Source organism: Ranitomeya imitator, chromosome 6 (assembly GCF_032444005.1).
Source record: "Ranitomeya imitator isolate aRanImi1 chromosome 6, aRanImi1.pri, whole genome shotgun sequence".
NCBI classification, from domain to species: domain Eukaryota; kingdom Metazoa; phylum Chordata; class Amphibia; order Anura; family Dendrobatidae; genus Ranitomeya; species Ranitomeya imitator.
This window is the reverse complement of record NC_091287.1, coordinates 18,031,549-18,047,397: the sequence shown is the minus strand read 5'-3', so window position 1 is coordinate 18,047,397 and position 15,849 is coordinate 18,031,549. Positions and strand designations below refer to the sequence as shown.

The window sequence follows — 15,849 nt, the reverse complement described above, 5'->3', positions numbered from 1 at the left end:
TGTACATAAGGGGCAGTATTATAGTAGTTATATTCTTGTACATAGGAGCAGTATTATAGTAGTTATATTCTTGTACATAGGAGCAGTATTATAGTAGTTATATTCTTGTACATAGGAGCAGTATTATAGTAGTTATATTCTTGTACATAGGAGCAGTATTATAGCAGTTATATTCTTCTACATAGGAGCAGTATTATAGTAGTTATATTCTTGTACATAGGGGCAGTATTATAGTAGTTATATTCTTGTACATAGGAGCAGTATTATAGTAGTTATATTCTTCTACATAGGAGCAGTATTATAGTAGTTATATTCTTGTACATGGGGGCAGTATTATAGTAGTTATATTCTTCTACATAGGAGCAGTATTATAGTAGTTATATTATTGTAGATAGGGGGCAGTATTATAGTAGTTATATTCTTGTACATAGGGGCAGTATTATAGTAGTTATATTCTTGTACATAGGGGCAGTATTATAGTAGTTATATTCTTGTACACAGGAGCAGTATTACAGTAGTTATATTCTTGTACACAGGAGCAGTATTATAGTAGTTATATTCTTGTACACAGGGGCAGTATTATAGTAGTTATATTCTTGTACATAGGAGCAGTATTATAGTAGTTATATTCTTGTACATAGGGGCAGTATTATAGTAGTTATATTCTTGTACATAGGGGGCAGTATTATAGTAGTTATATTCTTGTATATAGGAGCAGTATTATAGTAGTTATATTCTTGTATATAGGAGCAGTATTATAGTAGTTATATTCTTGTATATAGGAGCAGTATTATAGTAGTTATATTCTTGTACATAGGAGCAGTATTATAGTAGTTATATTCTTGTATATAGGAGCAGTATTATAGTAGTTATATTCTTGTATATAGGAGCAGTATTATAGTAGTTATATTCTTGTATATAGGAGCAGTATTATAATAGTTATATTCTTGTACATAGGAGCAGTATTATAGTAGTTATATTCTTGTACATAGGAGCAGTATTATAGTAGTTATATTCTTGTACATAGGGGCAGTATTATAGCAGTTTTGTAATAGTTTATAAGGGCCAGCCCTTTGCTTCTCCTTTGCTTTGGCTGTACAATAGTTACAAACTCTCGATTCTCCGCCGATCTTGCCAGCGTCACCCAAAGATCTGCACACTACCTGGCAGTATCACTTCACACTGTATATTTAATGTATCTTTTGAAACAATTAAAAGTTGACAAATGTAATAATTACTATGAATAACATTCTATTCTTGGATTGCTCCTTTCCGTGTCACACACCGCTACGTACGCGAATACATTTGCTTCCCTTCCTTATTCCTTGTGTTGTGCCGATTCCGTCCCTCTGGCGCGGTTTCCATCAGTGACGCTCCCCTCCCCCACACCACTGATTCATCCGACTCCCATCAATATTACACAGAAGATGAGATCTTTAATCGCTTTCGAGGTTGCTGACATTTTGTGAGACGCATGAATAATGCCACTCGATTCTGCTTTCAATATAAATGTTTGCAGCGTCGGTGAAAAGGGGGCGACGGACGTCAGTCGGGTAAAACAAACAGCCCGCGTCACATCCAGACGACCGCCATCACTTACTTCTGATAATGGGATGGCGCACTGCGATCAGACGTCACCTCTGCGCGCTCAGTATTAACGGTCGGGGTACAGACGTGGTGCGTCGCACGGATTGGCGGTGACGTATATACGGAATAATATCTGTGATGCGCTCGTCCGCACAACATGCGCCATGTCGGGAGACCTTCTTTTTGTTAGAATGAAAAAGTGAATCATTTGCCGGAATTTTCAAAAATTGCATCATAAACATTGCTACAATTCGTCTTATTCCCTATTCTTACAAGAGGAAAAACTAATTTTTCAGCACATTGGTAGAATACAGGCCGCCATATGCAGCAGTCTGTATTCCGGTGATCTGCCGAGAAGATGCAAACTCCGATCTGCTCCTTCCCTCCGCGCTATGGCAGCCATCACTGCTTCTCGGTAACGCTGCGTCCCCTGCACTTTCCTATCGGTGTTTGCCCTTTTTATCTTCACCTTCATGCACTGCGATAATTATTAAAGTGTCTTTTCAATAATATTGCATAATAAAAGTTTTATTATCTAAGGTGGGCAAAATCACCTAGGAAATGTCTAGGCAGACGTTATACTTGCAAATGTTTGCGGCCGTTCTTCTGAACAGTGAATGCTTGTACGTTTTTTGTTCACAACCCTGCCCACGGCGCATCCCATCTTCTGCCTTCCAAAATTTGATGTTCTGCCCGAAAAGACTTTCATGAAGTTTCACAAAAGTTTTTAAAGTGCCCTAGAAACCTGCCATGAAGTCCAGGAGGTGCCAGAGAGCTCCCCGTTCACCGAGAACCTTCCTAACATTTCATAGATGGCAAATCTCGAAAACTTCTCAATTTCGGTTATGTCCGAGGTCACATCTCAGATCCCTGTCTTACACCAATCATTAAGTCACTTTACGTTTTGGAAATGTACCATCGGTGGTGTCATAAAAAAACATACATAAAAAATCCTACAATACCTGATCCGTCCGGGTGTCATTACCGAAGAACTCGCAGGCCACTATATAGGACGGGTTCATCTCCGACCAGCCCTCGCTTGTGCAGTATTTGGAGACATTTCCTGAAAAAAAATAAAATATGATAGGATATGAAGCATGCAGTTTATTGGTAGTTAATTACGTTTTCCCCGTGTTCAGCCATCCTTAAAGGGCAACTCCATTTACTACTGAGAATAACACCCCCGGGGTGACACGTCATAAAATGGGGCTTTTACTACATCCATTTATCTTTTTTCAGAGTAATCTTCTCATCACATCACAGGCTGGAGAAAGGGCGTCATTTAGGTTAACATGCAATTTTTTAAATTGCTTTTTATTCCATTTTCCTGGGAGGCAAATTGACCAATTTATGTCACTTATTGTGTTATTGGTGATAATACATATTTATGAATTAAGTATTAACTTTTACAGAAGTTTCATAATATATATGCGACGCCCTAGGGTCCTGGTATTCACAGTGGTATTGCTTTCCTCTCGGGGAGAGTGATACTACGTTTGGAGGCAAAGAAGGATAACTGCATCCAGGTACCACAAACATGCAACACATTTCATACTCCAGGCCACCAGGGGGAGCCCCTGACCCTATTTATTAGGTCACTCCCCATATATATATATTTAACTGGTAGTCTGTAGGGAAAGTTCGTTTAGTTCCTGGCAGAGCTCCAGACAGGAGTTCTGTTAGAACATTCCAGACCAGAGTCTGAGGAGGATGGAGGGTAAAAGGAGCTGTGCGTGCCCTCTGAGCTGCAGCTCCCAGAAAGAGACATTGAAAGGCAGAACTGTATTGCAACGAGCGTGAAGGAAGTCACAGCAAAGGACAGGATAGCAGAAGGGGACCAGCCCCGCTCAAGCTGTCTCCTTCTGAGGTGCAACATCCCGGTAGCCGGAACACCGAGGGAGTAAGGACCTCTACGCCTTATTTGAAAGACCGGTAGGACAGCTAATTGCAAGTTACCTGTCCGCATTTATACCCAGGAGGAACGGTGACAACTACAGAGCCGGATTATCTAAGAGACCCTATAAACAGGCTCAAGTCACCAGCCATATGGGAATTGTCTTATCCTATATGGGGGACAGAGAGTGCAAAACATCGCATTTGTGAGACCCTTATGTGAAGCCATAGCCAGTAAGGGACTACACCACCGCAGCGCAAGGAAGGCTACTGATTTCCACCTGGACAAGGGGACTCTGGACTTGCCTGCAAACCGGCCGGACTCTGTCTGCCCTGTGATCTGGTGCTCTGGACTGTGGATGCTGAAGTCTTCAGTAAAGGTAAAGAGACTGCAACCCTGTGTCCTCGTTCTTCACTTCGCCATTCATCATTCACCATCTACACACCGGTGCTGACTTAATGGACCTATCAAGCATTTCGTATTACATAACTTTTGAGAAAAAGGTTGAATTAACCCCTTCATAATCCCAGCCTATTTTGACCTTAATGACCTGGCCATTTTTTGCAATTCTGACCAGTGTCCCTTTATGAGGTAATAACTCAGGAACGCTTCAACGGATCCTAGCGGTTCTGAGATTGTTTTTTCGTGACATATTGGGCTTCATGTTAGTGGTAAATTTAGGTCGATAATTTCTGCGTTTATTTGTGAAAAAAATGGAAATTTGGCCAAAATTTTGAAAATTTCGCAATTTTCACATTTTGAATTTTTATTCTGTTAAACCAGAAAGTTATGTGACACAAAATAGTTAATGAATAACATTTCCCACACATCTACTTTACATCAGCACAATTTTGGAAAAAAAAATTTTTTTTGCTAGGAAGTTATAAGAGTTAAAATTTGACCAGTGATTTCTCATTTTTACAACAAAATTTACAAAACCATTTTTTTTAGGGACCACCTCACATTTGAAGTCAGTTTGAGGGTTCTATATGGCTGAAAATACCCAAAAGTGACACCATTCTAAAAACTGCACCCCTCAAGGTACTCAAAACCACATTCAAGAAGTTTATTAACCCTTCAGGTGTTTCACAGCAGCAGAAGCAACATGGAAGGAAAAAATGAACATTTAACTTTTTAGTCACAAAAATCATCTTTTAGCATCAATTTTTTTATTTTCCCAAGGGTAAAAGGAGAAACTGGACCACGAAAGTTGTTGTCCAATTTGTCCTGAGTACGCTGATACCTCATATGTGGGGGTAAACCACTGTTTGGGTGCACGGCAGGGCTCGGAAGGGAAGGAGAGCCATTTGACTTTTTTAATGAAACATTGGCTCCACTCTTTAGTGGACACCATGTTGCGTTTGGAGAGCCCCCGTGTGCCTAAACATTGGAGCTCCCCCACAAGTGACCCCATTTTGGAAACTAGACACCCCAAGGAACTTATCTAGATTCATAGTGAGAACTTTAATCCCCCAGGTGCTTCACAAATTGAACCATAAAAATGAAAAAGTACTTTTTTTTCCACAAAAACATTCTTTTTGCCTCAATTTTTTCATTTTCACATGGGCAACAGGATAAAATGGATCCTAAAATTTGTTGGGCAATTTCTCCTGAGTACGCCGATACCTCATATGTGGGGGTAAACTACTGTTTGGGTGCACGGCAAGGCTCGGAAGGGAAGGTGCACCATTTGACTTTTTGAATGGAAAATTAGCTCTAATCGTTAGCGGACACCATGTCGCATTTGGAGAGCCCCTGTGTGCCTAAACATTGGAGCTCCCCCACATGTGACCCCATTTTGGAAACTAGACCCCCCAAGGAACTTATCTAGATGCATAGTGAGCACTTTAAACCCCCAGGTGCTTCACAGAAGTTTATAACACAGAGCCGTGAAAATAAAAAATAATTTTTCTTTCCTCAAAAATGATTTTTTAGCCCGGAATTTTTTATTGTCCCAAGGGTAACAGGAGAAATTGGACCCCAAATTTTGTTGTTCACTTTCTCCTGAGTACGCTGATACCCCAAATGTGGGGGTAAACCACTGTTTGGGTGCACGGCAGGGCTCGGAAGGGAAGGCGCGCCATTTGGCTTTTTGAATGGAAAATTAGCTCCAATCATTAGCGGACACCATGTCACGTTTGGAGATCCCCTTTATGCCTAAACATTGGAGATCCCTCACAAACGACCCCTTTTTGGAAACTAGACCCCCAAAGTAACTAATCTAGATGTATGGTGAGCACTTTGAACTTTTAAATGCAGAATTTGATGGAATGCTCTGTGGGCGTCACGTTGCGTTTGCAGAGCCCCTGATGTGCCTAAACAGTAGAAACTCCCCACAAGTGACCCCATTTTGGAAACTAGACCCCCAAGAGAACTTATCTAGATGTGTGGTGAGCACTTTGAACCCCCAAGTGCTTCACAGAAGTTTATAACGCAGAACCGTGAAAATAATAAATACGTTTTCTTTCCTCAAAAATAATTTTTTAGCCCAGACTTTTTTATTTTCCCAAGGGTAACAGGAGAAATTTGACCCCAAAAGATGTTGTCCAGTTTCTCCTGAGTACGCTGATACCCCATATGTGGGGGTAAACCACTGTTCGGGCACATGCCGGGACTCGGAAGTGAAGTAGTGAAGTTTTGAAAGGCAGACTTTGATGGAATGCTCTGCGGGCGTCACGTTCTGTTTGCAGAGCCCCTGATGTGCCTAAACAGTAGAAACCCCCCACAAGTGACCCCATTTTGGAAACTAGATCCCCAAGGAACTGATCTAGATGTGTGGTGAGCACTTTGAACCCCCAAGTGCTTCCAGAAGTTTATAACGCAGAGCCGTGAAAATAAAAAATAATTTTTCTTTCCTCAAAAATGATTTTTTAGCCCGGAATTTTTTATTTTCCCAAGGGTAACAGGAGAAATTGGACCCCAAAAGTTGTTGTCCAGTTTCTCTTGAGTACGCTGATACCCCATATGTGGAGGTAAACCACTGTTTGGGCGCACGTCGGGGCTCGGAAGGGAGAAAGCACCATTTGACTTTTTCAACGCAAGATTGGCTGGAATCAATGGTGGCGCCATGTGGCGTTTGGAGACCCCTGATGTGCCTAAACAGTGGAAACCCCTCAATTCTAACTCCAACACTAACCCCAACAAACCCCTAACCCTAATCCCAACCCTAACCCCAACACACCCCTAACCCTAGTCTTAACCCTAATTCCAACCCTAACTCTAATTCCAGCCCTAACCCTAAGGCTATGTGCCCACGTTGCGGATTTGTGTGTGGATTTTTCCGCACCGTCTTTGAAAAATCTATTCCAGTGTTTTTTTGTGTGGATTTCACCTGCGGATTCCTATTATGGAGCAGGTGTAAAACGCTGCGGAATCCGCATAAAGAATTGAGATGCTGTGGAAAATACAATGCAGCGTTTCTGCGCTGTATTTTCCGCACCATGGGCACAGCGGATTTGGTTTTCCATAGTTTTACGTGGTACTGTAAACGTGATGGAAAACTGCTACGAATCCGCAGTGACCAATCCGCTACGGATCCACAGCCAAATCCGCACCGTGTGCACATAACCTAATTCTAACCCTAATTCCAACCCTAGCCCTAATTCTAACCCTAACCCTAATTGCAGCCCTAACCCTAATTCTAACCCTATTTCTAAACCTAGCCCTAAGTGCAACACTAACCCTAAGTGCAACCCCAACCCTAAGTGCAACCCTAAGTGCAACGATATCCCTAAGTGCAACCCTAACCCTAAGTGCAACGCTAGCCCTAAGTGCAACACTAACCCTAAGTGCAACCCCAACCCTAAGTGCAACCCTAAGTGCAACGATATCCCTAAGTGCAACCCTAACCCTAAGTGCAACCCCAACCCTAAGTGCAACCCTAAGTGCAACGATATCCCTAAGTGCAACCCTAACCCTAAGTGCAACCCCAACCCTAAGTGCAACCCTAAGTGCAACGATATCCCTAAGTGCAACCCTAACCCTAAGTGCAACCCTAGCCCTAAGTGCAACCCCAGCCCTAAGTGCAACCCTAACCCTAAGTGCAACATTAAGTGCAACCTTAAGTGCAACCCTAAGTGCAACCCTAACCCTAAGTGCAACCCTAACCCTAAGTGCAACCCTAAGTGCAACCCTAACCCTAAGTGCAACCCTAACCCTAAGTGCAACCCTAAGTGCAACCCTAACCCTAAGTGCAACCCTAAGTGCAACCCTACCCCTAACGGAAAAACAAAAATAAATATATTTTCTATATTTTATTATTTTCCCTACCTATGGGGGGGGGATAAAATTTACTATTTTTTTTAATTTTGATCGCTGTGATGCGCCCACCATTTTCCAAGATGGCTGCACCCATGGGAGAAGACCGGGGACACCGGGGGGGACACCTGGACTAGGTAAGTATGGGGGAGGGTGCGATCGGACAGCGGGGGGGGGGCAGAGGGGAGGATGGGGGAGGGTCGGATGGGAGAGAAAGGCAATTACGACAGGACGGAGGGGTAGGGAACACTGACGGCGGCTGCAGATCGCCGCCGTCAGTCGGGGGCCAGATCGGGGTCTCCAGCCATGGCCGATGCTATTGCAGCATCGGCCATGGCTGGATTGTAATATTTCACCAATTTTCATAGGTGAAATATTACAGATTGCTCTGATTGGCTGTTTCACTTTCAACAGCCAATCAGAGCTATCGTAGCCACGGGTGGGTGAAGCCACCCCACCTGGGCTGTACTACCACTCCCCCTGTCACTGCAGATCGGGTGAAATTGGAGTTAACCCTTTCACCCGATCTGCAGGGACGCGATCCCTCCATGACGCCACATAGGCGTCACAGGTCGGATTGGCACCGACTTTCATGACGCCTACGGGGTTAAAAAAAAGATATATTTTTTAAATACTAGACATTTAACTGTAGAAAATTGTTTTTTGCACACGTTTTACTAGTCCAATTTGTTGAGCGCCCACACCAGTTTGCTTTCTTTATAACTACCTACCTAGCATTTCTTGTGATACCAGCAGCAGAAGCACCAACAAAAGCACTGGCACCGGCGATCTGGGCAGTAGTACTAACAAACAAGGCCACAATTGGCCTCCTTTGCCACTGACAAGAGTATTAGGGGTAACTGTCATGCTGCAGCTATGCAGGTAACTGCAACTTCCACTAGATGGCAATAGAGAGGAAGGTTAGTAACAAGTCTGCAAGGGCAGATCTGCAGTGCTGCAGCACAGCTACCACCAGGTGGCAGCAAAATAGTCAGACAAGCCGAGTCAAAACCTAGACCATCACGCAGTACAAAGGGAAAAACCAAGCACAGAGTCAGTGGAGAGCCAAATGGTCAATGCCAGACAAAAGGCGGAAGTAACAAGGACCAGAGGCAAAGTCAAGTCAGAGTCAAAGCTGAGTCAAACACCGGGAAATCAAAAAGCAATCAGGAAACACTAAGACAGGATGGGCAGGGAAGGAGGAATAGACACTGGCAAGATCAGAAAGCGCAGCAGGATCAATCAGGGTACTACCAGAGTCGGATACTCATGCCGTAGGCAGAAAATATAACTGACACCGCCTGCAGGATACAGCGGAGCTAAATAGCAAACATGAACCCAGAATGAGGCAGAGCAAAGTTAACCCTTGACATCATCCGCCCGGGAAAAGGGCAGGACTCAAAACCCAGACTGGATCATGACAGTAACGAAGTGGAAGGGGCTATGGAATATATGGCTCATCACAAATCTCAGTCGCAGCTGGATGTTACCTCTGATGGCGACACCGTCAGTTTCAGTCAGTGTTCTACATCAAGTCTGCCCAATCAAAATGATTTAAAGGGACCATTTTTAAAATAAAAAACATGAAAAGTTTACAGTATCATTGCAATGTGATGTTAAATGGAGTGTTGGTTATTACAGTTTACCATCCATTTCTATGTTGCACTGCTGACCCCATAATTATAGAGTCCAGACCTCATCTGGTATGAAAATCAGTACAGACACTTCGCCCCAACCAGGAGCTTCATGGCCGAGCAGCTGCATGCAGCCGTATATCACCAAGCACAATGCCGAGTGTCAGATGGAGTGATGTAGAGCCATCACTATTCACTGGTTCTGAGTATCTCAGCACCGACCCTGAACAAACAAGGTGCTCAAAGGGGTCTGGTAATTGTAAAGCTGTATTTCACTTTGCTTGTTTTGCCATTATGTTATAGAAGAGCACAGGAATGAACTTCTTATTATTTTCATGGAATTGGACTTGTTAATTGGCATCTGGATGGATAGGGGGAATCACAGAATTGCGCTGACCTTTTGGCATTTTCAAAGTGAAGAGTGTGGTGCGGGAATGTTAAGCAGCGGAGGCTTTGAAGACTTAAAATTCTGAACAATTTATTTCCAGTGGAGATTTGCTTTAATTTGGCCCGAATTGTAATGTCTGGGGTTTTCTTTTTCTTTAGTAGAAAGGAACAAATTCTTACAGGTGAAGAAGATTCTAGGCGGCAACTTGGCGGCAAATTGGATTGTACATTATAAATAAATAATAATAATAATAATAATTGGACTGATCGTTATCACTGTGTCCACTGAGTATCTATTAACCTATTTATCTATTATCTATCTATTATCTATCTATCATATATTATCTATTATCTATCTATTAATCTATCTATCATATGTTATCTATCTATTATCTAGATAATTTTAATCTGTTACCTACACCATGTTCCAAATTATTATGCAAATTGGATTTAAGTGTCATAAAGATTTAATTGTTTTGTTTTTCAAATAAACTCGTAGATGGTTCTGTGTCTCAGGGCTCAATGGATCACTGAAATCAATCTTAAACACAGGTGATAATTAGTTTTCCAGGTGATTCTAATTAAAGGAAAACTACTTAAAAATGATGTTCCACATTATTAAGCAGGCCACAGGTTTCAAGCAATATGAGAAATAATAAGGATCTATCTGCTGCTGAAAAGCGTTAAATAGTGCAATGCCTTGGACAAGGTATGAAAACATTAGACATTTCACGAAAACTTATGAGTGATCATCGTACTGTGAAGAGATTTGTGACTGAAACAGAGCACAGACAGAGTTCATGCAGATAAAGGCATAATGAGGAAGGTTTCTGCCAGACAAGTTCATTGGATTAAGAGACCAGCTGCCAAAATACCATTACAAAGCAGCAAATAGTTCTTTGAAGCTGCTCATGCCTCTGGAGTCCCTTGAACTTCCAGGTGTAGGATCCTTCCAAGGCTTGCTGTGGTGCATAAACCTACTATTCGGCCACCTCTAAACAGTGTTTACAAGCAGAAACGGTTGCAGTGGGCCCAGACATACATGAAGACTAATTTCCAAACAGTCTTGTTTACTGATGAGTGTCGAGCAACCCTGGATGGTCCAGATGGATGGAGTAGTGGATGGTTGGTGGAGGCCACCATGTCCCAACAAGGCTGCGACGTCAGCAAGGAGGTGGAGGAGTCACATTTTGGGATGGAATCATGGGGAAACAGCTGATAGGGCCCTTTAAGGTTCCTGAAGGTGTGAAAATGACCTCTGCAAAGTATGTAGAGTTTCTGACTGACAACTTTCTTCCATGGTATAAAAAGCAGAAACGTCAGGAGCAAAATCATCTTCATGCTGACAATGCCCCATCTCATGCTGCAAAGAAACCTCTGAGTCATTGGCTGCTATGGGCATAAAAGGAGATAAACTCATGGTGCGGCCACCATCTTCCCCTGACCTCAACCCTATAGAGAACCTTTGGAGGATCATCAAGAAAAAGATCTATGAGGGTGGGAGGCCGATCACATCAAAACAGCAGCTCTGGGAGGGAAGAAATACAGAAACTCTCCAAAAACTCACAAGTTCAATGGAGGCAAGAATTGTGAAGGTGACATCAAAGAAGGGTCCGATGTTACATGTAACTTGGCTGTTAGGAGGTTTTGGAGGTAAATAGCTTTATTGTTCAGTGAATGTGACCTCCTAACGCTGCAAATTCCACAAATGAGACTTTTCAGTTCTTTATATCAAATGTATAGAAATTCTACTGGGCCTAATAATTTGGAACAGTGCATTGTGGGGTTTTATTCATTTTGGAGATTAAACTGTTATCTAGGGTTGAGCGAAACGGGTCGTTCATTTTCAAAAGTCGCCGACTTTTGGCAAAGTCGGGTTTCATGAAACCCGATCCGACCCCTGTGCGGGGTCGGCCATGCGGTACGCGACTTTCGCGCCAAAGTCGCGTTTCAATGACGCGAAAAGCGCCATTTCTCAGCCAATGAAGGTAAACGCAGAGTGTGGGCAGCGTGATGACATAGGTCCTGGTCCCCACCATCTTAGAGAAGGGCATTGCAGTGATTGGCTTGCTGTCTGCGGCGTCACAGGGGCTATAAAGGGGAGTTCCCGCCGACCGCCATGTTACTGCTGCTGATCTGAGCTTAGGGAGAGGTTGCTGCCGCTTCGTCAGAAGCAGGGATAGCGTTAGGCAGGGTCCATTAACCACAAAACCGCTTGTGCTGTAGCGATTTCCACTGCCCAACACCACCTTCGGTGTGCAGGGACAGTGGAAGCTACATTTTTTTTTTTTCCCCTTAGCGCTGTAGCTCATTGGGCTGCCCTAGAAGGCTCCCTGATAGCTGCATTGCTGTGTGTACGCCGCTGTGCAAACCAACTGCTTTTTTCACAGCACAAATCCTCTTGTTCCTTCCTTTCTGCACAGCTATCTTTTTGGTTTGTACACACTTTTTATTTAATTTGTGCATCAGTCCACTCCTTATTGCTGCCTGCCATACCTGGCTGAGATTACTGCAGGGTGATAGTAATTGAAGGACACTCCCTGTTTTTTTTTTTGTTTGTTTTTTTTTTGTGGGAGATTAAGATTGACATTTCTGCTAGAGTGCCATCCCTGTCTGTGTCATCTCTCACTCAGTGGGCCATAGAAAGCCTATTTATTTTTTTGCTTGATTTGGGTTCTAAAATCTACCTGAAAAAATCACTACATCAATCAGTGGGAGAAAAATATTGGCCTCAGGGCTTGTGTGCCACTCCTGACTCCTGTGTGCATCATCACTCACTCAGTGGGCCATAGAAAGCCCTTTTTTTTTTTTTTGCTTTATTTGGGTTCTAAATTCTACCTGAAAAAATCAATAAATCAATCAGTGGGAGATTAATATTGGCCTTTGGGCTTGTGTGCCAGTCCTAAGCGTGCCATCTCTCTCTCTCAGATAGTGGGCCATAGAAAGCCTATTTATTATTTTTTTTATTGGGTTTATAAATTTTCCCTGGAAAAAAAAAAAAAAAGTGGGAGATTAATATTGGCCTCTGGGCTTGTGTGCCAGTCCTGAGCGTGCCATCTCTCTCACAAATAGTGGGCCATAGAAAGCCTATTTATTTATTTTTTTTTGGTTTTATAAATTCTCCCTTACAAAAAAAAAGGGAGATTAATATTGGCCTTTGGGCTTGTGTGCCAGTCCTAAGCGTGCCATCTCTCTCTCTCTCTCAGAGAGTGGGCCATAGAAAGCCTATTTATTATTTTTTTTATTGGGTTTATAAATTTTCCCTGGAACAAAAAAAAAAAAGTGGGAGATAAATATTGGCCTCTGGGCTTGTGTGCCACTCCTGACTCCTGTGTGCGTCATCTCTCACTCAGTGGGCCATAGAAAGCCTTTTTTTGTTTTATTTGTTTTCTAAATTCTCCCTGAAAAAATCATTTTATTTTATTTGGTTTCTAAATTCTTCCTGAAAAAATCATTTTATTCTATTATTTTTTTTTCCTAAAGTCTCCCTGAAAAAAAAAAAAAAAAACAAATCAGTGGGAGATTAATATTGCCCTTTCTGCTTGTGTGCCAGTCTTGACTCCTGGGTGTGCCATCTCTCTCTCTCTCTCTCCAATTGTGGGCCATAGAAAGCCTATTATTTTTTTAGCTTGATTTGGGTTCCAAAATCTACCTGAAAAAATCACTACATCAATCAGTGGGAGATAAATATTGGCCTCTGGGCTTGTGTGCCACTCTTGACTCCTGTGTGCGTCATGTCTCACTCAGTGGGCCATAAAAAGCCTTTTTTTGTTTTATTTGTTTTCTAAATTCTCCCTGAAAAAATCATTTTATTTTATTTGGTTTCTAAATTCTTCCTGAAAAAATCATTTTATTCTATTATTTTTTTTTCCTAAAGTCTCCCTGAAAAAAAACAAAAAAAACAAATCAGTGGGAGATTAATATTGCCCTTTCTGCTTGTGTGCCAGTCTTGACTCCTGGGTGTGCCATCTCTCTCTCTCTCTCTCCAATTGTGGGCCATAGAAAGCCTATTATTTTTTTAGCTTGATTTGGGTTCCAAAATCTACCTGAAAAAATCACTACATCAATCAGTGGGAGATAAATATTGGCCTCTGGGCTTGTGTGCCACTCCTGACTCCTGTGTGCGTCATCTCTCACTCAGTGGGCCATAGAAAGCCTTTTTTTGTTTTATTTGTTTTCTAAATTCTCCCTGAAAAAATCATTTTATTTTATTTGGTTTCTAAATTTTTCCTGAAAAAATCATTTTATTCTATTATTTTTTTTCCTAAAGTCTCCCTGAAAAAAAAAAAAAAACAAATCAGTGGGAGATTAATATTGCCCTTTCTGCTTGTGTGCCAGTCTTGACTCCTGGGTGTGCCATCTCTCTCTCTCTCTCCAATTGTGGGCCATAGAAAGCCTATTATTTTTTTAGCTTGATTTGGGTTCCAAAATCTACCTGAAAAAATCACTACATCAATCAGTGGGAGATAAATATTGGCCTCTGGGCTTGTGTGCCACTCCTGACTCCTGTGTGCGTCATCTCTGACTCAGTGGGCCATAGAAAGCCTTTTTTTTGTTTTATTTGTTTTCTAAATTCTCCCTGAAAAAATCATTTTATTTTATTTGGTTTCTAAGTTCTTCCTGAAAAAATCATTTTATTCTATTATTTTTTTTTCCTAAAGTCTCCCTGAAAAAAAAAAAAAATCAAATCAGTGGGAGATTAATATTTACATTTGTGCTTCAGTGACAGTCCTGCGTGTGTGGCATCTCTCTCATTTGTTGCCACCAACAACAGAGTGTGTAACATTGTGCCTGATTTTCGTTGTGGTCTCACTCACCTGTAAAGGGGTAGCTAAATCATACTGAAGTTATAGCTCACCGTGTAAGTTGTGTGACAGCAACAAATACCGTTAGTTTGTTTACGTTTTTAAAACAATGAGGAAGTCTGGTGGAAGAGGTCGTGGCCGGGGGCGTTCATTGTCAGCTGGTAATGAGGGTAGTGGTAGTGGTGGAGCATCAGCTGGTCGTGGGAAAAAAAATATTGCACCTAAGTCTGGAGCTGTGGAGCCAGGTTCGTCGTCTGGCTACACAAGGCCTCGAACGCTCCCTTTTCTGGGAGTAGGAAAACCGCTTTTAAAGCCGGAGCAGCAAGAGCAAGTTTTGGCTTATCTTGCTGACTCAGCCTCTAGCTCTTTTGCCTCCTCTCGTGAAACTGGTAAATGTCAAAGCAGCGTGTCGTTAGTGGATGATCACGGTCAGGGACAAGTCGCTTCCTTGTCCTCTTCAGCAAAAACAACAACAGAGAAGAATGCAGCAGGCGACACAACGGGTTACTCCATGGAGCTCTTTACACATACCGTCCCTGGCTTAGAAAGTGAAGCAGTTAACAGTCCATGCCCATTACAAGTTGAATCTGACATGGAGTGCACTGATGCACAGCCACAGCCAGACTACTATGCTGGTCCTTTGACTCAGACCACAACATTGCCCTCGCAGGGTAATGATCAAGAATCAGACCCTGATGAGACTATGTTGCCCCATCACGAACGCTATACCACCGACCGACACGGTGACACAGACGAAGTTGCACACAAGCTACAAGAAGAGGTAATAGATGACCCAGTTCTTGACCCCGATTGGCAGCCATTGGGGGAACAGGGTGCAGGCGGCAGCAGTTTTGAAGCGGAGGAGGAGGGGCCGCGGCAGGCATCAACATCGCAACAGGTTCCATCTGCCGGGCCCGTATCTTGCCCAAAACGCGTGGCAAAGCCAAAACCTGTTGGAGGACAGCGTGGCCATCCGGTTAAAGCTCAGTCTGCAATGCCTGAAAAGGTATCCGATGCTAGAAAGAGTGCAGTCTGGCATTTTTTTAAACAACATCCAATTGATCAGCGCAAAGTCATCTGTCAAAAATGTTCAACTACCTTAAGCAGAGGACAGAATCTGAAAAGTCTCAATACAAGTTGCATGCATAGACATTTAACCACCATGCATTTGCAAGCCTGGACTAACTACCAAACGTCCCTTAAGGTTGTAGCACCCTCGGCCAATGAAGCTAGTCAGCAACGCAACATCCCTTCCGGCAGTGTAGGGCCACCATTTTCCGCACCA

The 15,849-nt window shown here is 42.7% G+C and overlaps 1 protein-coding gene across 4 annotated transcripts in view; it reads right to left on the bottom strand.

The window, feature by feature from the left end:
• The window catches only part of VIPR1 (vasoactive intestinal peptide receptor 1), a 319,284-nt gene that overhangs the window by 75,836 nt on the left and 227,599 nt on the right, over positions 1–15,849 (bottom strand). For all 4 annotated transcript variants that reach the window (XM_069729252.1, XM_069729254.1, XM_069729253.1 and 1 more), the window contains exon 4: positions 2,550–2,650. In XM_069729252.1, coding sequence (XP_069585353.1) covers positions 2,550–2,650 — 101 coding nt within the window. The remainder of the gene's footprint in view (positions 1–2,549; positions 2,651–15,849) is intronic.